The sequence below is a fragment of the Pongo pygmaeus genome, chromosome 5 (assembly GCF_028885625.2).
Source record: "Pongo pygmaeus isolate AG05252 chromosome 5, NHGRI_mPonPyg2-v2.0_pri, whole genome shotgun sequence".
In the NCBI taxonomy this organism is placed as follows: domain Eukaryota; kingdom Metazoa; phylum Chordata; class Mammalia; order Primates; family Hominidae; genus Pongo; species Pongo pygmaeus.
The window spans coordinates 161,438,321-161,462,545 of NC_072378.2; the positions used below are offsets into that span (position 1 = coordinate 161,438,321).

Here is a 24,225-nt window from a genome sequence, read left to right on the forward strand (position 1 = left end):
TAATTTTTTTGAAAAAGGAAGATGTGGGATTCAAGAAATGGGGGATCAAATATCAGAAAGGCAAGGGGATCTTCTGGATGACAGTCCATGGAGATCCCACGACAGATGGACAGCAGGCCAGCCGTGCACCCAGGCCAGGCCAGGCCAGTGCAAGGATGATGGCTCCTGAGAAGCTCTCTCTAAGAACATCGCTAGATGGCCTAATGGGTTTGGGGGCATATTGAAAAGGTTTATAAAACTGAGAATTTGAAGTAGAATTAGAAAATGATATAAAAGCTTACAGAAAAGAAAATAATGAATTCTAGGGAGAAATATAAGAGTATACTACATGCCTCAGTTATAAATAGCATTTTCATAGTCATGAAGAAATATAAACACTGAATATTCACTTAACCAAAATTACAATATAATTACATAATTATGTTAGGTACATATAGCAAAAGGATGTGTGTGTATATGTAGTATGTATGGTTTTTGTGGTGTGTGTGTGGTATGTGCATGGTGTGTGTGTGTGTATGGTGTGTGTACGCTGTGAGGTATGTGCAGTGTGTGTGACGTTTATGGTGTGTATGTGTGTTGTGTACAGTGTGGTGTGTATGTGGTATGTGGTGCGTATGCTGTGTCTGTGAGAGTGTGTTGTGAGTGTATAGTATGTATGTGAGGTGAGTGGTGTACGTGGTGTGTGTGTGCATAGTATCTATGTGGGGTGTGTGGTGTGTGTGTAAGGTCCATGTGGTGTGGTGTGTATCTGTGTTGTGTATGGTGTGTTGTATGTTATATGTTTATGCATCGTGTCTGTGGTGTATGTGGTGTGTGTGTGCAGTGTATATATGGGATGTGTGTATATGTGGCATGTGTGTGGTGTGTGTTTTGATGTTGATGGTGCATTAAACCGAGTTAAATCCTAATATTCCCAAGTGGAAAGCCCATAGGTGTGTTAGTCGTTCTCACATTGCTATAATACCTAAGACTGGGTAAGTTATCAAGAAAACAGGTTTAATTGGCTCACAGTTCTGCAGGCTGTACAGGAAGCATAGGCTTCTACTTCTGCAGAGGCTTCAGGAAGCTTCCAATCATGGCGGAAGACAAAGGGGGAGTAAGACTCAGATGGTGGCTGGGCGCGTGGGCTCACGCCTGTAATCCCAGCACTTTGGGAGGCCTAGGCAGGCGGATCACCAGGTCAGGAGATTGAGACCATCCTGGCTAACACGGTGAAACCCCGTCTCTACTAAAAATACAAAAAAATTAGCCAGGTGTGGTGGCAGGCGCCTGTAGTCCCAGCTGCTCTGGAGGCTGAGGCAGGAGCCTGGCATGAACCCGGGAGGCGGAGCTTGCAGTGAACCGAGATCGCACCACTGTCCTCCAGCCAGGGTGACAGAGCAAGACTCCGTCTAAAAAAAAAAAAAAATTATTCAGATGGCGGGAGCAGGAGCAACGTTGGGGGAGGTGCCACACACACTTAAACAACCAGATCTCTTGAGAACTCACTATCAGGAGAACAGCATGAGGGGATGGTGCTAAACCATTCATGAGTAACTGCCCTATGAGCCAATCACCTCCCATCAGACCCCACCGCCATACTAGGGATTACAATTTGACATGAGATTTGGGCGTGGACACAGATCCAAATCGTATCAATAGGTAATGATTAAAACTGAAAAAAAGAAGTACCAGGGTCAGAAAGTTATTTAGACTTGAAGGTAAATGCCAATAGGATCAGTTTAAAGAGTTGGAAGTGTTTGCCTCAGGAGAGAAAGAAATTCAAGCTTTTTTATAGAACTTTCTGACTCTTTAAACTATGCACATACATAAAGTTGATTTTAGAAAACTATAAAAATTTTAAAATGTTCCAAAACAGATTGGATGAGTACATACTTCATCATGGTTGTGGCTGAGGGAGATTGGGTTAGAGAAGAGAGGATGAGACCAGGAAGTTCCAGGGACTGAGGAAAAGTTAAAATGATGAAATGTTCACAATTGTTAACGGCAGCTTGTGGGAAAGTTGGTAAGTTGCTTCAGTGTTTGTTCACTCTGTACTTTTTCATATATTTAACATTTCTTAAATTAGTATAATAATGAACTATGTAATCAGCTACAGAGTTGAGGGTGTGGAGCTCACCCTGGACAGCTGAGCTACTGGTGTAAAATGAACGGTATTTTTAAAAATGGCTATTTGTAGAATTAACAGAACTAGGACACCCCAATCAAGGGTTGATAAGAAAGGACCCCAGGGCTCTGTCTCAGCTCTCCTGGCCACACCTGGAGGACATGGGCTTCTCCAAGGTCTCACGCTTTCAGGGGGTGTTGATGAAGGATATGGACAGACCTGAAGCTCTGGGCTCTGCGTAGTCTGAGAAGAGAAGCTCCAGGAACGTGGGAACTGAGTGCAGATACCAGAGGGCTGCCATCCAGCAGAGGAAGTAGGTGATGACTGGCCTAGCGAGGGACCCTTATGAAGGCTACATTTGTTTATTGCCTCCTTTGTGTGGGGCGCTGCTGTGACTGCATTACATTTCCACTTACCTAAATCCAATTTTGTGCACTTGTTTTTTACTCTTGCAGGAAAGACAACAGCGACAACCTCAAGGCAGTAATCTACTCAAAGGAGCAATTCCCAAGGCACGACATGTGGGGAATTCACATTCATCAGCACCCACAGAGACTATAGTGATTGCTGATAACGCCAACTTCATGCCTGGCCAACAGCATGGATCCTGACCTCCACTATTCTTGTGCGTTTAGAGAACCACAGAAAAAGTGCAGTGTTTTCATTTTTGTTGCTTGTTTCACAGGTCTACATAATCTACTTTTTAAAGTCAAAAACGGTCTTACTGATGGACAATAAAAGTATAAACTCAATACAGTGCATAGTATCTTTTTCATATATATATGAATATATATACACTTTTACACATGTATGCATATGTATCATATGGGTCAAAACACTAGATGGAATGGAATTTTTTAATTGAAATATTTTCTGGTTATTAAGCATATCAGCTACCTTTAAAGTATTAATTTTACTGTATTTATATTAATTATTGAAGTTTGAACTTCAGAATAGTGGAGGATAAAAGTTAAACATCGCAAAAAGATTTCTCCTTCATTACTTCTTTAAATCAGAGAAAAGACATTTAAAGAGAAAACAGGAAGCACTTTCCCCACTCCACATAACTTACGAAGTAAGCAGCTAATTGATCATACCATAAAGAGGCACCAAATAAAATCTGTGTGTCTCAAAACATTAGGAGCACTGCTTCTGTGAAATCAGTTAAAGTAAACACCCATATTGGTCATGCATTGAAACATATATTTTCCTAAGTGAATTCTCCACAATTTTGAAAATCAGTGAAAACATCATCTCATGTTACTTTAATCTACACGAAACCAAGCAGCGCATATGACTCTCCATGTTTCAGGGCATACACATCCCTTTCCACCAGGGATCAATGGGAAGCAACTTCTTGCCTTTTAAACCAGATTCAGTACACAAAAATTGTTTTGTATAGCTGACACAGGATCACATCAATTGCACGAAAAAGATCAGTCTGTGGAAGGAAGGTTACAAAGTCAAACGGGGCACGTTAAGGAGGCCTAACCCATCACATTGGATTTTCTGCTGTTAGAATTTTTTTCGGGTCAGAAATACAGGTACTAGGACTCCCTGAATCCAGCAGGTGTTAGAACAGAGGAAGGCAGAGGGCGGCCTCCTGCAAAACATCTACCCTTGCCAGTTTCTAATCCAGGGTCCAGGGGCTGGAGCATCCGGGCTCCCCGTGCTTGCGCTTGGAAGCAGAAACGCCCTCAACCCTTACTTCTCACAGGGCCTCCGACCCACCTACCTGAGGCTCAGCCCCAGAGCTAGCGGCTGGACGGAGCGGGGTCGCGCCCTGGAACACGGGGCCGGCGAGGAAGGAGAAAAGCCCAGCTGGCGGCGTAGGGGCGAGGGTCCTGCCTTTCCCAGCGGCCTCGCCCTGGCCATCCTGGCCCTGCGGGAAGGGGTCAGCCCACCAGAGCATCGTCCACCCCTCCGCCTCCCGCCCCAGCACCACGCCGCGCCCGCGTCGCCGCCCAGTGCCCGCGCCTTCGCGGAGCGCAGGCGGCCTTGGTCCGGTCCTGCAGGCCCCTCGCGCGCTCCAGAAGCATTAGTGTCCTCCGGGCCGCCACGGGCCAGCTGCGGCTCCCACCTGGCAACCCTGGATTGCTCTCCCCATTCTCAGCCTCATCCCCCACTCCTTCCACCCCATATTTTGCGGCCTCGAAGGACATGAACCATCTGCTGGCTGAAGGCGCTTGGACCTGAAACCAGCGACAGGTTTTGGCAGCTGCGAGGCGAGGGCGCCTGGCGAAGTGTGGGGTCTGCCGCCCCCTGCCGGCCTGGCTGACGTTCGCTTCTGTTTCCACGCTGCCCAGCAGTGTTCCAGGTGGAACATTTCAAAGGCAAGGCTGAGAATAAATGCTGTTCACAAATTCCAGAAAAGAAAAAAAAACTGTTGCTCTTCTCTTTAGCAAAAGGTTTTCCCAGACAAGCCAGCACTTCTGTGGGTTGTATTTAAATCTTAAGTGCATGAGAGCTGTTGCCTGCAGGCGCTGGTATTGCCAAAGGAAGGTAGTTTCAGGACAATGTCTCTGAAAACTCCAGGCTCTTGGACTAAGCAACCTTTCCACATTATGTAGCATAATCTACCAGGTCCTGCGATTTACCCATCATGGAAAAGGAGCAAGTCTCTGCAAAACAGGGCTTTCAGAGAGTCTTTTCAGGAGAAAAAAAAAATGTTGGAAGAACTGATTCGTTGCCTATTTGTTGTTGACTTTGCATCTAAACTGAGCCCCTTAAAGGTATTTATGGGTATGAATGATAAATAATGAAAGGGATCAAAATAGGAATGTTTCATTTACTTTAACCTGGCCCATGCAGTGCACTTCAGGCCCTAGACTGTGGTTTGGACTCTGCGATTTCTACCTTCCTTGGCTTTGTTTGCTTCAGACTGATCAGAGTTCCGTGAATACAGTAGGTGCTCGATAAATGCTTATTCTGGCTACTGCCATTGATGCCTGTGGCAGTAACTGCAGACCGGTAGGCTCCGGCAGCAACGAGGCGTGGGGCTGGAGGGCCCGGCTCTGGCATCCAACCCTGCTCCATCTGACACACAAGCGGTGTGACTTTGGGGAAGCTATGAACCTCTGCGGAACTCTCTATTAGTAAGATGAGAGTGGTAGTAACAGCACCTCCCTCATAGGGTCAGAGTGAGAAATAAATGAAATAACCTGTGTAAAGAACCTAGTGTGGTGCCTAGTGTTGTGTAAACTACTCATGGGACAGGGGACTGTCCCATGTATATCCAGAATATACAAGGAACTCAAACATCTCCACAGCAAAAAACCAACCCAATTAAAATATGGGCAAATGATCTGAATTATTATTAAAGGAAGACATTATAAATGTGCAACAAGTGTATGAAAATGTGTTCAACATCAATAATCCTCAGGGAAATGCAAATCTAAACCACAATGAGCTATTGTCTCACCCCAGTAGGATGACTATTGTCAAAAAGACAAAAAATAACACATATTGGTGAGGATGCAGGAAAAAAAGGGAATTTTTCTACACTGTTGGTGGGAATTTAAACTACTACAGTAATTCTGTAGAACACTATGGAGGTTCCTCAAAAAACTACAAATAGAAGTACCTTATGATCCAGCAATCTCACTACTGGACATTTATCCAACAGAATGGAAATCATTGTATCAAAGAGTCATCTGCAGCCCCAGGTTTATTGCAGCACTATTCACAATAGCCAAGATACGGAATCAACCCAGTTGTGTGACTACACATGAATGGATAAAGAAAATAAGGTATATACATACCATGGAATACTATTCAGCCATAAAAAATAATGGAATCCTATCGTTTGTAGCAACATGGATGAAACTAGAGGACAGTATGTTAAGTAAGCCAAGAACAGAAAGGTAAACACTGCGTGGTTCTCACTCATAATGTTGCCATAGGTGGCTATTAAGGTATGAGCAGGGCAGAAGAGGGCTTCCCCCTACCACTGCCCCAAACACACACCAGGAGTGTTGCCAACCATTAGGTGATGGTCAGGGTGTTTATTAACTGTCTAAAGCAATAATTGGTCACAGCTGGCACCAGTGAAGAGCAGTTTCCCAAGAGATAGAAAACACCTATCATCAGCAGCTTCCCGATAAGATCTCAGGAATTGGGCAAGTGGGGAGAAGGGACCTAAGACCTCGGAAGCATACCAATGTATAAAACACCCAAGTCCAAAGGTCAAGGCGCACACTTGCTTTTCAAGTCACCTGCTTGGCCCTATTCCAAGTGTGCTTTCCTTCCTTTCATTCCTGCTCTAAAGCTTTTTAATAAACTTTCACTCCTGCTCTAAAAACTTGCCTCAATCTCTCCTTCTGCCTCATGCCCCTCAGTCAAATTTACTCTTCTGAGGAAGCAAGAATTGAGGTTGCTGCAGACCCATATGGATTTGCCGCCGGTAACAATATGTGGCAGCTAAAAAAGTTTATCTCAAAGAAGTAAAAAGTAGAACAGAGGACAGTAGAGGCCTGGAAGGGCGGGAAAAGGGGAAATAGGGAGAGCTTGGTTAAAGTCTACAGAATTACAGCTAGATAGCAGTAATATATTCTAGTGTTCTATACCATTGTAGGATGAATATGGCTAACAATAATATATTGTAAAGTTTCAACCAGTTAGAAAGAGCATATTGAATGTTTCCAACACAAATGAGTGATAAACTTTGAGGTGATTAATGGATATGCTAACTACCCCTCTTTGATCTCTATACATTATATGTATTGAAATATCTCTATGTACTCTGTGAACATGTGCAATTATTATTTGTCAATAAATTTTTTTTATCTTGATCGCATAGAATTAGAGAGTAGAATGGTGGTTACCAGAGGGTGAGGAGGGTAGTCGGGAAGAGGAGAATGGAGAGAGGTTTGTCAGTGGGTACAAAGATCCAATTAGATTGAAAGAATAAGTTCTGGTGTTCTATTACACACTAGGGTGACTATAGCTAATAATTCTGTGTTGTACATTTCAAGATAACTAGAAGGGAGGATTTGGAATCTTCTAACTAAGAAGAAAGGATAAATGATTAAAGTGAGGGGTATGCTAATCACCCTGATTTGATCCTTATACAATGTATTCATGCATTGAAACATCACACTGTACCCCATAAATATGTACAATTATTATGTGACAATTATAAATAAAACTTCTAAAAGGTACTTAGTACAGTGCCTAGTATATAGTGATTAACCAATCAAGTATAGCCATTATTATTTATTATTCCTTCCTCCCAGTAGTAAGTTACAGTGCAATGGTTAAAAGTAATCACTTGAGGCCCAGACATTTGCATTGGAACCTGGTTCTCCCAATTTCCACTGATGTAACTATGGGCAAGCAAGTTTCAATGCTCTGATCTATAAAATGGTAACGATAATAACAGAGAAAAATCTGGTGATTATATCATGGTATGGATAATTCATAGTGCTGTTTGTGCCTGGCACAGATCCACAAACCTACAATAAATAATAGTAGTAAAATAAAAATTCTAAGCAAGTGTATTTAGATTAACCACCAATGCTTAATTGTCCCCTGAGGTACTAATGTCTTTATCTAATTTCACCTTTCCATTTATTTGCTTATCGGAAGATTGATTCCAGAGGAAGGCTGAATCCAGAGTGTCTGAACTCAGTGACAGCTTCCCACATGAAGGTCAAGGGCTGTCTGCAGCCCCTGGTGGAATCCAGGCTGCCAACATCAGTCCTTCCACTTAGAGTAGTTCTTGTGCAGTCTTTGATGCAAGGTAATTTTGGAAGAATTGCCTCAAGGGTGTGCAATGGTGATGATTACTGATTGTGGCCTGGGTAGGTGGAAAGGCTACTCACAGGGACCAAATGCAGTGACCTTAGCTCCCGTAGTTATTCATTATTGGAACTTGGTTTTCAAAGTAAGTCAAATGAAACTGAACAATGTTTGCAATAATCCATCACTGCTCGTGGAACAGGGAAGGGTTCTGGAAGGGACTGGACTGGAGAACCCTGCAGGCTTGAGGTAAGTTATGAGTTGGTGCTCCCTTGCCTATGGAATCATTCAAAACAATGTCCCTACAACTTACTGAATTAGAATGTCAGCTGGGTGGATTCTTTCTTCTCTGGCCTCTCTTAAGGGACTCACATACTATTGGATTCAGAAAAGGGCTTTTACAAATTCAGGGAATCACCTTCCCTTACTGAGCTCTAACACTAAGAACCAGAGGACCAATGCTTTTGTGAAGGTCAAATGACCTTTGAAAAGTGGGGGCCTCTTTTTCTCCACAGATGACATTCTTTTCTTTTCCAAGGGGCCTGGGGCTCCGCAAGTTTGTGGCACACCCTGCCTTCAGTGACTCCTCATGGCCTTTGCGGTAAAATCCACAGTATTTAGCAAGACAGTCTCCCCTCCCCAGTCATCTGGCCCAGTCTAGTTTCCTCTCTCACCCCTCCCCCAGTAATCCTCTCCTGCTTATTCAGGTCTAACAGGTGTCTTAATCAGCTTGGGCTGCCATCACAAAATACCATACTTGGGGGGTTTAGACACAGACATTTATTTCTCACAGGTCTGGAGGCTGGAAGTCCAAGATTAAGGTGTGGGCAGATGCAGTGTATGGTGAAATCTCTCCTCTTGGCTTTTAGATGGCCTGACTCTCGCTACACCCTCACATGGCATCTCCTTTGCTTCTGCGAGGAGGGAAAGGGATGCGGGGTGTGTGTGTGTGTGTGTGTGTGTGTGTGTGTGTGTGTGTGTGTGTGTGTGTGTGTGTGTAGAGATGGCTCTCCTCTTCTTATTGAAGCATGAATCCCATCATGGGAATTTCATCATGACCTTCTACCACATGAGGACACAGTAATAAGGGGCCACCAGATGCCAGCACCTTGACTGGGGACCTCACAACTGCCAGAACTGTGAGACAATCCATTTTTTTCCTTTATAGATTGCCCAACCTGTGAAATTTTGTTACAGCAACACAAATAGACTGAGACATATGGTGTGGCTTCTCTTGCCATCCCTCTAGTGACTCCTTCTTTGCTAAATTCAGTGAGCATTTTTCAGTCCTCATCTTTGTGAAAGGACATTTTGGTAGAGTGGAGACTAGAGCTCAGATATTGCTGATGATCAGAGTTGGCGTGTCTCCCCAGTTGATTTACAAATGGGGCTTGGATACTGTTTTAAACTTGGGAGGAGCCTCCTAACCATCTCGACACAACCACTGATGTGACTACACTAGAGATAGACTCTTTCCACTTAATTCTACCACTCTTGCTTTACTTCATGAGAATGAAAATATAATAATGCACCATGAATTCATTTGGGGAAAGATTGATATTTTATTTTATTTTAAAAAATATGTATTTATTTAAGCTATACCTACTGGAATGGGAAGGATTAATATTTTTACTTTATTTTGTATTTATTTATTTATTTTTTCTTTTTTGAGAAAGAGTCTTGCTCTGTTGCCCAGGCTGGACTGCAGTGGCACAATCTCAGCTCACTGCAAACTTCCGCCTCCTAGGTTCAAGCAATTCTCGTGCCTCAGCCTCCTGAGTAGCTGGGATGACAGGCGTATGCCACCACACCTGGCTAATTTGTGTACTTTTAGTAGAGATGGGGTTTTGACATGTTGGGCAGCCTGATCTCGAACTCCTGGACTCAAGTGATCCATCAGCCTCAGCCTCCCAAATTGTTGGGATTACAGACGTGAGCCACTGCACCCAGCTGGAAGGATTGATATTTTATAACATAATTTATAATTACAGAAAACATGTGAGTCCACTATAAATGAATAAATTTTGAAGATAATAAAATAGTTTCACTTATGTCGTAATTTTGACATGGTTTGTTATAGGATGTGGCGATGTTAACACCACTACCTAGCTTAATTTTGTCATCTAAGACCTGAACGGGTTGTGTCTATCAGCTACACCCCTGATTAGCCATGTAACCTTAGGAAGGCCTCAGCCCCCTCCTCATACAGCAGGGATGAGAACAGCACTGCCTGTTGGGAAGGTTGAGGGAGGCTATGGATGATAGCACTTGGCAGAGGGTCTCATCATGGAAGGTACCAGTAAATGTGAGATACTTTCATGATTTTATTTTATCCAAAAGAAAGGGAATGAAAGAAGAGATGAGAAAACAAGACTAATCAGGAGAGATAAAGGTCTAGTGGTGAGGGGAAGAGTGAGCAGGAATAAAGTCAGCATGGAGCAGCTGAGGGGGGAGATGGCTTCCCAGCATCTATTGCAGATTCCACCCTCAAACATTTTGTAAGGATCCTTTATTCAAGGTAATGTTTGAACCCTGCTGAGCCAGTGGCGTGGGTCTCTGAGAGAATAATTGTTTCACTCTCTGGTTTGTGTGTGTGTTTACTCTCATGTAAGTCAACAACATCCTGGGATTGGGACACACTTTCTGGGCACTGCTGGTCAGTCCCAAAATTGAACATAGGAAGTGGTTCTTCTACTTCTTTCATTTTTGAAATCAGGTAAAACAAAGTTTTTTTGTATAATAATTATTTTTTCTCCCACAATGTAGTAAAAATACATATGCCATGGCTTTATGTGCAATTCATTTAATTTAATTTTTGATTGATGAAATTCCCAGTTCAAAATCTTGTACAAGATTGAGGAAGTCTTCCAAAAATATGTTTAATTTCCTTGTGAAGACTGTCAGGGTGCTGGAATGAATGGGCAGAGAAAATAATGGGTGATTTTTCAAATCTAAATGAGTGGGCCCACATGATGGCTAGCCTAGTTGAAAAAAATATATAGCCATTGTAGCCAACTATGCAATAGATGGCTAAGCTCTTCACCTGGTTCTCAGTTTCATTAATTTATATCATTTCTGTTCAGGTGCCATGCTCCCCTCCCTTGCAAGTTGAAACAATGAAATATCTCTTTGAATATATTCTGTTCTTTGACCAGTTCATGGAGTGGGACTCAGCATTTCTCTCTTTGTTATGGCCTGAGTAAGGATTTCCATAGACATACATTTGCTTCTTATCCCTGGAGAAATCACACGCATCCATTTGCCAGATGACATTACAGATAGTGACTCAGCAAATGCTCACTTAGTGCTTGGGTTAGGCCCCCAAGTTGTTATACATACATAGATGTGTACATACATACACACACACCTGTGTGTAAGTGTAAGTGTGAGTGTGTGTCCTTTACAAATACTAGCTTATTTAGCTTGTGGTGTAGGTAGGGTAGTATATTCACCCCCATTTTATACCCAAGGAAATCTAGACATAGAAAATCATGTTATTTGCCCAATGATCAAACTCCCAAATCAAGGAAATAAAGGAACCTGGATATAAGCCAGATTTCCAAGAAAAAATTTAGGACTCTTCTCACTTTTTCAACTATGTTCCAACCTTTGAAAAAATAATCTAAACACATCCCAGTGTAACTGAAGAGGAGGTTAGTTTTTTGCCACTTGCAGAATCCAATTAAGAAGAGAGAAGTCTGGTATAAAGAAAGTGATTTACTTTCAACGCTAGCTTAGGGGAAGAAATACAGGAGTCCTCCTGTACCACTTCACTTCTGGAGCAGAAAGTGGCACTTTTAAAAGGCAGGGGAAGAAGGGAACAAGGGTGCAGGGGTCCATGCTAGCTTCTTATCTGTCAGCTGGTTGAGCTGGTGACTGCTGGTGCCTTTGTGAGCAGGCTGTTGTCTCTTGAGGCAACTCCCTGGAGGGTGAGAGTTCTGTAGTGGGTATGCTTTGGTTTATAAATGGAATGTGAACTCAGGAGTTCCATCTTAAAGCACATGGTTAGATGAACTTGCCCTGTAGGGAGACTCTGATGAAGGGGAGGTAAAAGGCCATATTTGCCTTTCTAAAGGGCTAAGTAGGAAATGGGGAACTAGGAGAATGAGGAAAAAAGAGAAAAAAAATAATGAAGCTATCTTAGAAAAATGGAGGTCCTCGGTCATACTAGTAGGTTCTCTTAAACAGCTTTATTGAGATGTCATTCACCCATTTAAGGCATGCAATCAAATGGATGTAAATATATTGAGAGTTGTACAGCCACCCTCACAATAAGTTTTAAAATGTTTTCATACCCCAAAAAGGCACTCCACTCTCACTGGCTGTTGCCTCTCCTCTGCAGCTTCTGGCAACCACAAATCTACTTTCTGTTTTTATAGACTTGCCTGTTTTGGACACTTCATATAAATGAAGTGTCCAAATAGTTCTTCATATAAACAATGTCCAGATGCTTGCAATTTAATCTAATTACCAGATACAGTTTTACAAGTTGACTTTAGAGTCAAATACATTTGAATTCTGTGGAAGCCATTCAAGAAAATATCAAAGAAAATACAGAACAGGAGAAAATTAAGCGAAGAGATTTTTGGGGGAAATTGGTGTCCGTGTGTGTGTGTGGATGGGGGCGGGGGGTATGAATATTCTATTTCAGCCCATGGAAACTAGGACGTGGATCACTATGAACTTATTCAGTGGGCTACACCCAAAGGCTAGAACAAACTTCTCTGCCACAGGATTAACATATGTTTTAACTAACTGGGAGATACATTCTCTCATAAGCTCTTTTGGAAAGCCAGGCTTTCTGTGGACATGTTATCTTTCCAGTGTGCTGCAATGCCTGGGGAGAGGAAAATGTTTCTTTTACAGCCATGCTCAGTGAGAAGCAGAGAAACATCTTCCATTTCACAAATTACTAAATTTTTACACATGCAAATATGCATACACATTCGCACACCACAGTGAGAAAGAAATTCTCACACCATTAATAAAATACAGTTACTTCTGTAGCAATATACATCTACATTTGCCTATAATATAAAAATGTTTTTTCTACTAAAAGATTTGTTTAATGTTTCTTCACCAGCAAATAAACCCTAATACATCTCATTGCCTTATGAGCCCTGGAGGTAAATAAGAGAAAATAATCCTAGGGGGAAAATTATCAAATTAAAAAGAGGAAAATTTGATTCTGTTTTGGGATAGTTTTCCTAGGGACATGAGCTGGGGAGGAGATCTCAGCAGGGATGCGCTATGAAGCATAGTGACATGACACAGTTATAGGTAACTTAAAGGTGGAAACAGATGGAAGTTTCTCTTTTTGAATATCAATTGTAGCCTGCTCTGCTACATTTCAAAAAACATCTTCAGAAAGTTTAACTTAACTCACTGTAAGACAAACTTTATGGATTTATTGTGTGTTTTGAAGTCCTACTCTGAGCTATAGAATTTAACAAAGCACAACTCTTCTTGGAAATGAAAATTCAAATGGGAAGAAAATGCAGGGTGAAGACATGGATATGGGCCTAAAATATCTATTTCTCTACGATCTTTTGATACACCTCTCAAGTGCTTTTTAGTGGATTAGGTTTAGAATGCACCAGGCAACTCCTTCTCAATAATCCATTTTTGCCCGAAGCCCAGGATTCCTGCTAAGCCGTGTCCCATCTGTGCGGGACCCCACTGGAAGTTGGACTGTCCAACTGGCCCAAGGCTCTGACTGACTCCTTCCCAGATCTCGGCTTAGCGGCTGAAGACTGACACTGCCTGATTGCCTTGGAAGCTTCCTGGACTATCACAGATGCTTTGGGTAACTCTTACAGTGGAAGGTAAGTCCGTCCCCTTCTTAATCAATACAGAGGCTACCCACTCCACATTACCTTCTTTTCAAGGGCCTGTTTCCCTTGCCTCCATAACTGTTATGGGTGTTGATGGCCAGGTTTCTAAACCTCTTAAAACTCCCCAACTCTGGTGCCAACTTGGACAACATTCTTTCATGCACTCCTTTTTAGTTATCCCCACCTGCCTAGCTCCCTTATTAGGTCGAGACATTTTAACTAAATTGTCTGCTTCCCTGACTATTCCTGGGCTATAGCCATGCCTCATTGCTGCCTTTTCCCCTAGTTCAAAGCCTCCTTCACTTCCTCTCCTTGTATCTCCCCACCTTAATCCACAAGTATAGAATACCTCTACTCCCTCCTTGGTGACAGATGATGCACCCCTTACCATCCCATTAAAACCTAATCACCCTTAACCCGCTCAATGCCAACATCCCATCCCACAGCGTGCTTTAAAAGGATTAAAGCCTGTTATCACTTGCCTGTTACAGCATGGCCTTTTAAAGCCTATAAACTCTCCTTACAATTCCCCCATTTTACCTGTCCTAAAACCGGACAAGCCTTACAGGTTAGTTCAGGATCTGCCCTTTATCTACCAAATTGTCTTGCCTATCCACCCCATGGTGCCAAACCCATATACTCCCCTGCCCTGAATACCTTCCTCCACAACTCACTATTCTGTTCTTGATCTTAAAAATGCTTTTTTCACTATTCCCCTGCACGCCTCATCCCAGCCTCTCTTTACTTTCACTTGGACTGACCCTGACACCCATTAGGCTCAGCAAATTACCTGGGCTATACTGCCACAAGGCTTCACAGACAGCCCCCATTACTTCAGTCAAGCCCAAATTTCTTCTCCATCTGTTACCTATCTCGGTATAATCCTTCATAAAAACACACGTGCTCTCCCTGACGATCATGTCCGACTGATCTCTCACCCCAACACCTTCTAGAAAACAACAACTCCTTTCCTTCCTAGGCATGGTTGGATACTATCGCCTTTGAATACCTGGTTTTGCCATCCTAACAAAACCATTATATAAACTCACAAAAGGAAACCTAGCTGACCCCATAGATCCTAAATCTTTTCCCCACTCCTCTTTCCATTCCTTGAAGACAGCTTTAGAGACTGCTCCCACACTAGCTCTCCCTGACTCACCCCAACCCTTTTCATTACACACAGCCAAAGTGCAGGGCTGTGCAATCGGAATTCTTACACAAGGACCGGGACCGTGCCCTGTAGCCTTAGCGCTCATGTCTGCGTGTGGGGGCTGCCACTGCCTTAATACTTTTAGAGGCCCTCAAAATCACAAACTGTGCTCAACCCACTCTCTACAGTTCTCATAACTTCCAAAATCTATTTTCTTCCTCACACCTGACACATATACTTTCTGCTCCCTGGCTCCTTCAGCTGTACTCACTCTTTGTTAAGTCTCCCACAATTACCATTGTTCCTGGCCTGGACTTCAATCCAGCCGCTCACATTATTCCACACCTGACCCCCATTACTGTATTTCTCTGATCCACCTGACATTCACCCCATTTCCCCATATTTCCTTCTTTCCTGTTCCTCACCCTAATCACACTTGGTTTATTGATGGCAGTTCCACCAGGCCTAATCGCCACTCACCAGCAAAGGCAGGCTATTCTATAGTATCTTCCACATCTATCACTGAGGCTACTGCTCTGCCCCCTCCACTACATCTATCATTGAGGCTACTGCTCTGCCCCCTCCACTACCTCTCAGCAAGCTGAACTCATTGCCTTAACTCAGGCCCTCGCTCTTGCAAAGGGACTACACGTCAATATTTATACTGACTCTAAATATTTCTTCCATATCCTGCACCACCATGCTGTTATATGGGCAGAAAGAAATTTCCTCACTATGGAAGGGTCCTCCATCATTAATGCCTCTTTAATAAAAACTCTTTTCAAAGCCACTTTACTTACAAAGGAAGCTGGAGTCATTCACTGCAAGGGCCATCAAAAGGCATCAAATCCCATCACTCAGGACAAGGTTTATGCTGATAAGGTAACTAAAAAAGCAGCTAGCATTCCAACTTCTATCCCTCACGGCAGTTTCTCTCCTTCTCATCTGGCCACTCCCACCCACTCCCCCACTGACTCTTCCACCTATCAATCTCTTCCCACACAAGGCAAATGGTTCTTGGACCAAGAAAAATATCTCCTTCCAGCCTCACAGGGCCATACTATTCTGTCATCATTTCATAACCTCTTCCATGTAGGTTATATGCTGCTAGCCCACCTCTTGGAACCTCTCATTTCCTTTCCATCCTGGAAATCTATCCTTAAGGAAATCACTTCTCAGTGTTCCATCTGCTACTCTACTACACCTCAGTGCTCCCCCCTCTCCCGGGCCCATACATCAAGCTCGGGGATTTGCCCATGCCCAGGACTGGCAAATTGACTTTACTCACATGCCTCTAGTCAGGAAACTAAAATACCTCTTGGTCTGGGTAGACACTTTCACTGGATGGGTAGAAGCCTTTTCCACAGGGTCTGAGAAGGCCACCATGGTCATTTCTTCCCTTTTGTCAGACATAATTCCTCAGTTTGGCCTTCCCACCTCTATACAGTCCGATAATGGACTGGCCTTTATTAGTCAAATCACCCAGTTTCTCAGGCTGTTGGTATTCAGTGAAACCTTCATACCCCTTATCGTCCTCAATCTTCAGGAAAGGTAAAATAGACTAATGGGTTTTTAAAAACACACCTCACCAAGCTCAGCTCCAACTTAAAAAGGAGGACTCTGTCAAGGATAGAGCCCAAAAACTTGCCAACGAAGCAAGTAATTATGCTGAACCCCCTTGGGCACTCTCTAATTGGATGTCCTGGGTCCTCCCAATTCTTAGTTCTTTAATACCTATTTTTCTCCTTCTTTTATTCAGACCTTGTATCTTCGTTTAGTTTCTCAATTCATCCAAAACCATATCCAGGCCATCACCAATCATTCTATATGACAAATGCTCCTTCTAACAAGCCCACAATATCACCGCTTACCACAAAATCTTCCTTCAACTTAATCTCTCCCACTCTGGGTTCCCACATCACTCCTAATCCCACTCCAAGCAGCCCTAAGAAACATTGCCCATTATCTCTCCATACCACCCCCAAAAATTTTTGCTGCCCCAACACTTTACCACTATTTCATTTTCTTTTTCTTATTGATATAAGAAGACAGGAATGTCAGGCCTCTGAGCCCAAACTAAGCCATCATATCCCCTGTGACCTGCACGTATATATCCAGATGGCCTGAAGTAACTGAAGAATCACGAAAGAAGTGAAAATGGCCTGCTCTTGACTTAACTGATGACACTAACTTGTGAAATTCCTTCTCCTGGCTCATCCTGGCTCAAAAGCTCCCAGCTGAGGTCCCCTTGGCCACCCGCTACCACAACCAGACAGAAAGCAGCTTTTGGACAGATTTGATTTCACAGAAAAATCAAGGCCAGTATTTAGCCTAGGCTCTTCTTTTTTACAATTTCCTCTGAAATTCAGATGCCTGTCAACATCATGGACAGACGTATTTCTCCCCACTTAATAGTGGTGTGTCACTGTAGTAAACCCAATACAAAAATTGCCCTCTTTTGTAGGGGAGTTTTTTACCCTCCAGTTTTTTGCTTAATTTTTGTGCAAGACGGCAACATACTTTAGTTCAGTTCTGATTTATTCCCAACATCATCAGCGTACCAAATTTTTTGTATCTCAAGGAGGGACCATTTAGAGGGTGCTTATCACCAGTTAAAGTGACAGTGTCACAACCAAAGTGCATACTGTAAGAAATCAAACAATGGCCTCCAAGTTCCATTTCTACTCAGGGATGAACAAATCAACATCAATCTTTGGAACACAGTTGCCACTGATGATGCCTTACTCTTCTATCATGACATGGCAATCAAGAGCAAACATATAATTTATTCTTATTTTAGGTTTTATGGTTAGATAGAAAGACAGCTAGATATAAGCAGGAGGGGGAAGCCCCTGAGAAAAGGCAAGTGTGGAAAATCTCACATCCCAGAAATTGCCTGAGTCCTGCATGCTAGATATGAACAGAGGAGGGGGAATACTTAGGCAGAGAGGAATGCCCCTTAACATGCCCAGCAATTGCTCAGTCTGTAGTTAACTTTTCCAAATGTCACGAGGTACATGCTGATAGGGAGGGAAGAGGGCAAAGGAGGAATTCCTAAGAGATACGCAAGTGCAGTTAGTATAGATCTGAGTGCTATGCAACCTTCCTGGGGTAGCGGCAATGAGCAATGCAGCCGGTAGGTAGAATTCATATCTGACATGGTTTAGCTGTGTCCCCACTCAAATCTCATCTTGAATTATAGCTCCCATAATTCTCACGTGTTGTGGGAGGGACCCAGTGGGAGATAATTGAATCATGGGGGCAGTTTCCCCCATACTGCTCTCTTGGTAGTAAATAAGTCTCATGAGATCTGATGGTTTTATAACAGGAAACCTCTTAGGCTTGACTCTCATTCTGTCTTGTCTGCCGATGTGTAAGACGTGCATTTTACCTTCCACCATGATTATGAGGCCTCTTCAGTCACATGGAACTGTGAGTCCACTTAACCTCTTTTTCTTTATAAATTACCCAGTTTCAGGTATGTCTTTACCAGCAGAATGAAAACGGACTAATACAGTATCCAACGCCAGGACCATGCATGCACATCAACTAATATTAAGGGAAGGTCCCACAAGCCTAGAGTGGAGACTAGGCAGGGAAAAGGCTAGGACTTAAGGCAGGAGCAAGAAATCTAGACAAGGAAAAAAGGCAGAGACTTAAGACAGAGGTGGGAACTTCAGGAAAGAGTTTGACATCATAGCAACTCAATGCAGAACTCTTGGAGAGCTGTTGGCTCCCTCCCTTTCAACAGCCTGCTCTGCCTTATCTTTCAAAGCATACTGTCTCTCTATGTAAACTCTCTGCTCTCTACCTTCCTTCCATAAATTGTCTTTTTTGGCTAAATTAGTCGCTTAGCAGAATTCTTTCTCCCAAGTAAGACTAAGCTCTGAGGATTCCTCCACTTCCAGATAACACTGTATTCATTAATATAGTAACACAGGAGTGGTGACATCATTCTAACCTGTTTATCAATCTAGTTAATCTTTTCATATGTTGAAATCTGTGAATGGAAAAGTTTTTTATATAATTTCAACTTTTGAGATTTGGAGGTACATAAGCAGGTTTGCTACATGAGTAAATTAGCCTCTTTTGGCCTCTCGCCCTGTGACGATTGCGTGACACTGAGGTTTGAGGCACAAATGATCTCATTACCCAGGTAGTGAGCTTAGTACCCCACAGGTAGTTTTTCAGCCCCTGCCTTCCTCCCTCTCTCCCAGCTCTAGTAGTTGCCAGTGTGTCTTTTGTTGCCATCTTTACATCCATGTGTTGAAGTGTTTTCTTCATTAAATATCTTGATTCATAGCTACCCATTCTGCTTCCAGTAAAGCAGAAAGTTTTATTTGATTAATATGAACCAAATACATATAAAAGAACTCATGACAATCAGACTTGATTAACTGACCATTTGATTGACTGAGTATTTGTTCCACTTGGATCTCCCACCTCTAGGTCAAGGAGAGCCTCTGGATGACTATGTGAATACCCAGGGGGCTTCACTGTTCAGTGTCACTAAGAAGCAGCTGGGTGCAGGAAGTATAGAAGAATGTGCAGCAAAATGTGAGGAGGAGAAAGATTCCACCTGCAGGTATTTCCATTGTCATTGCACCTACACAGGAATCTGTCATTTGGATGGCAAGTTATTTATTCACAAATTTATTAATGACTTAAGAGGAAAGAGGAATTTATGGAGTCAGGGTTTGGAACTATATTTGCTCACAGTATCTGAAGCCATACTAACAGCTTCTCATTAAGGTTTATTGGAGTCTGTTTTAGAAAAATACCCCAAAAGGGAGTTATTTATTTTTACACTGGACATAAACAGTAGCCCCCATTATTCTGAGCTCTAGTTTTTAACATCATAATTATCAGTAAATGTTTGTTGAGAATCATGTGAATGAAAGTGTCCTAGATAGATCTGAGCAATGACTTATAGCTGCAAGATCCAGTGCCTGCCCTTTAATATTTAAGGTGTAGTCAAAGAAACTGGATATAATGTTAAAAAATAAAAAATAAAGAATAAAGCCCAAGTGAGGTACTGTGAAGTGGCATAATCAATGCATGCTCTACCCAGATCCAGAGGAAAGAACAGTGCCTAAGGTTGAGGCAGCTAGAGGAGGCTCAGGGAGGAGGCAGGAACTGAGCAGGCTTTGGAGTTGAGAGAGCTCTTGACAAGCACCAGGAAGGTGGGGGATGATGTGGTCCTGCACCCTCTGATGGGGACCATTAAGAGATCGAGATGGCTGAAGAATAGGCTTTGTGTAGGTGATGGGCCTGGGAAGGTAGCTATGGACACCAGACTGAGCACCCATGGCAGGGCCACATGGATGGGGATGGTAGGGATCAGGGGCCAGGGTGGGGTGGAATGTGGAGCAGAGGTTCAGGGGAAGTGATCAGAGTTGGGAGGTCATGGAGACGAGCCTCCAGAACTGGGAGACAATAAACTTATGTCATTGAAGCCATGGAGTTTATGACCCTCTGTTATTGCTGCCCTAGCAAATGGATACAGGTGCCATTTAGATTGTCTGCTGAGCCTACTAACTAATGTCTGCTGAGCCCACTAACTAATGATTTGATAAATATATACTCACGTCTGTCCCTCTGGGAATCTGTGATAGTTTTTCTGAGTTATATGTCATCAAATAGGATAGCTGCATCATCTGGTATACATATGATCAAACTCACTAAATAATGACAGATTTCTCTTCAGAATCACTCTATCAATTTACTCTTCCTCCATAGTGCAGGGCTATTGTCCGTTCCCCAGCTTCCTGAGCATTTTCAGATTTGTCAGATTTTTGTCACGTGCTTTTAGTATGTCCTGCATTTCCCCGGTCTGGAAATTACCTATTCATAACAATGAAGTTTTCTAATTGAAGTGTAGGATGATTCTCTTAATAATCAGAAGCTGTGCCATAAGTACTTTCTCCCACTATTTGCTCTTTTTAATCTTTTATGCTGTTCTTTGATAAATGGAAACTTTTATTATTCTTTGATAAATGGAAACTTTTATTAATATTTTCCTTCAGAAAAATGCATTAATATTTTCCTTTATGGCCTATGAATAGAAATATATAGCTTGGAATTATGTTCCTATTCTGAAATCATAGAGCTAACCCCACCAAATCGTCTTCAAAATGTTTAAGATATGCTTTACACATTCAAGTCCCTGATTCACGTGGAATTTTTCTGTATGGTGTGAAATAAGGATAATATTTGTTTCCCATGCTTCAGAAATATTAATTGTCTGATCCATTTTTCCCATTGGGCTGCAATGCCAGGGCCATGATACATCATATTTTCATGGATTCATATTTCTATTGCTAAGCTTTTGATTTTGTTCCATTCATCTATTCTATCCATGAACCAATGTCACCTAGCCTTAATTGTGTTAGATCTACAATAATATATAGTAATGCATTTTTTTAGCATTATATGTAAATTTTAAAAGCAGTTTAAGTTTCACAAAAGTTCCTATAGGAATTCTTATCAGAATTATATTAAATTAGATTTATTTCAGGAGAACTGACATCATTTAATAGCCACAAGTCTATTGCCCAACAAGGATGTATTAGTCCATTCTCACAGCATCATAAAGAAATACCTCAGACTGGGGAATTTATAAAGAAAAGTGGTTTAATTGACTCATGGTTCCACATGCTGTACAGGAAGCATGGCTGGGGAGGCCTCAGGAAACTTACAATCATGGTGGAAGGCAAAAGGGAAGGAAGCAGGCATATCTTCACGTGGCTAGAATAGACGGAAGAGAGAGGTGGGGAAGTGCTGCACACTTTTAAACAAGCAGATCTCCTGATAACTCACTATCATGAGAACAGCACCAAAGGGGAAATCTGCCCCCATTATCCAGTCACCTCCCACATTGGCACCACCTCCAACATTGGGGATTACCATTCAACATGAGATTTTGGTGGGGACAAAGGTCCAAACCATACCAAAGGATGTATTGGAGCGTTGCTCAAAATTGTGTTATTTAGCCACACACAGTGGCTTGATCCTGTATTCCCAGCATCTCAGGAGGCTGAGGTGGCAGAATTGCTTGAACCTAAGAGTTCAAGTCCAGCCTGGGTAATGTACCAAGAACTCATTTAAAAAAAAAGTGATTATTGCCTGCCAATTTCATATGGATGTTTTAAAATGCTATTCCAAAACAATTTTGAAAAAGAAAATCCTAACACATAGTAAGTAGTTCAGTTCAAACATATTTAATAACCATTTTATATAAAAATTTGAGAATTACATATTATGTAAAACAATTGATTCTTATAGAATATACATACATATGTCAATATTTGTTATTCATATCTGCCTTTCATATATCCCTGGCTATTTCTGAAGTTTTTTTTTTTACCATGCTCTTATTATTTCTTAGTTGCTCACAGAAGTGTATATACCTTTCTTCAAAGTCACGTTTTGTGGTTATAAAAGTTGGAATTATCAACTTTAATCAGTTCATCTCTGTGGACCCAAATATGCTTTATAAAAATATTGTCACCATATATGCTAGAATTGCAATGTGTAGAACAACTACTATTAGAGAATATTGTCAGTTATAAACTTGTCACGTAAATATATAAATATTATAGCTTAAATTTTTCCAGAGTATCTGTCTTTTGGTCTTGTTTCACAGACCCTGTTTTCAGCAAACATGTGTATCAGACAACTCACCAAATAATCATTTATATTTTGATTATTTTGCCAAACGTAGGTGCTACAAAATTCAAAGATTTCTTATATTCCTTCAATTTTGATACGGGATATAAATTGATTTAATTAAATGTAGGAACACTATGAAGTGATTATTCCCACAAGTTAAGATATTCCACATCACAAGTATGAATTTCAATATTGAAATTTGTACATCATTATTTTTAGATACTCAATATTACATGTTTTCTAAAATGTTGCTTAATGTATATGGATTTGTTATTAATTTTTTGAAAGAATGATTTTAAAATTTGGTTTTCATAAGAATATTTTATAGGCCCACCAATATAATAAAACTAATTTTTTTGATCAGCAAATAAACATGTTGTTAAATTATATCATTTAAATTATTCTTTAAAGCCTCCTTTCACTCTCTAGAGTAGCCTAATCGGATAATAAATTATATAGTCAGCTTATGTATTCCCAAACTCTTCATAGTCTGGTTTTGTAACTTTTCTTTTTACTCATTTTCCCTCTTTTCTTTCTATAATTTTTGTTTACTTTCTTGTTTTATTATAAATACATTACTTTGGATGAATAAACATTGCATCATTATTTAAATTTTCCTTGCTGCTGGTTGTTTTCTTTTTTTTAAAACATATCTACTTCACTGTCCCCGATTCCAACTTATTTTATATTTTTTAATCTTAAAATTTTGTTAATGAAAACACACACACACACACTTTGAATAACACTCCCAGGGCCAAAATCCTCTAAAGATGATTATACCCTTAGGCAAACTAAAACCATAGTGAGATGCTGTTGTTAGTCCCTTTTGCATTGCTCTAAAGGAATACCTGAGGCTGGGTAATTCATAAAGAAAATGGGCTTTACAGGAAGTATAGCACCAGCCTGTATTCCACTTCTCATGAGGCCTCAGGGAGCTTTTACTCATGGCAGAAAGCCAAGTGTGAGCAGGACATCACATGGCAAGGGAGGGAGTGAGGGAGACGGAGCAAGAGAGTGAGGGGTGGGGAAAAAAATCACACTCTTAAACAACCAGTTAACTACTCTCAACTCAGAGCAAGAGCTCATTCATTACTGCAAAGAGGGCACTAAACCATTCATAAGGGATTCATTCCCACTATCCAAACACTTCCTACCAGGCCCCACCTCTGACACTGGGGATCACATTTCAACATGAGATTTGAAGGGGACAAACATCTAGACCATATCAGGTGCCAATTACACCCTGCAGAATAGATAAACTTAAAAATACAGACCAAACACTATTTACAAGGATGTAGAACAATTGAGACCTTCATATATTGAGAGTAGGAGTGTAGAATAGTACACTCACTTTGAACAACTGCTTTTTTCAATTTCTTATAACATGAAATAAATGTCCACGGGGGACTTTAGTAACGAATGCTTATGATGGTATTATTGATAACAATCAAAAAAGTGGAAATCATGGCCAAAAATTGAAATTCTTACGTCCATCAACAGTGAATGGGTACAAAGTTTGATAATACTATTACAATGGCACATTACTCAACAAGAAAAATGAGTGTGTTGCAGATACATATAACAACATGGAGGAATCTTATTGACATTGTAAGGAATAAAAGAAACCAGATACAAACACATACACATGTGTTTCAACATGATAAAAATTATAACAGTGGCTTCCTGCGTAGGAGGGTGTGCTGTGGGGTGAGTGTGTAATGAAA

At 41.5% G+C, this 24,225-nt stretch overlaps 1 protein-coding gene across 1 annotated transcript in view; it reads left to right on the plus strand.

The window, feature by feature from the left end:
* Positions 1-5,026: 5,026 nt before the first annotated feature.
* LOC129039146 (plasminogen-like protein B) overlaps positions 5,027-24,225 on the plus strand; it is a 133,558-nt gene continuing 114,359 nt past the window's right edge. The window contains exons 1-3 of the mRNA XM_063666941.1: positions 5,027-5,077; positions 10,526-10,562; positions 19,280-19,415. Of these exons, the coding sequence (XP_063523011.1) occupies positions 5,027-5,077; positions 10,526-10,562; positions 19,280-19,415 (224 nt within the window). The remainder of the gene's footprint in view (positions 5,078-10,525; positions 10,563-19,279; positions 19,416-24,225) is intronic.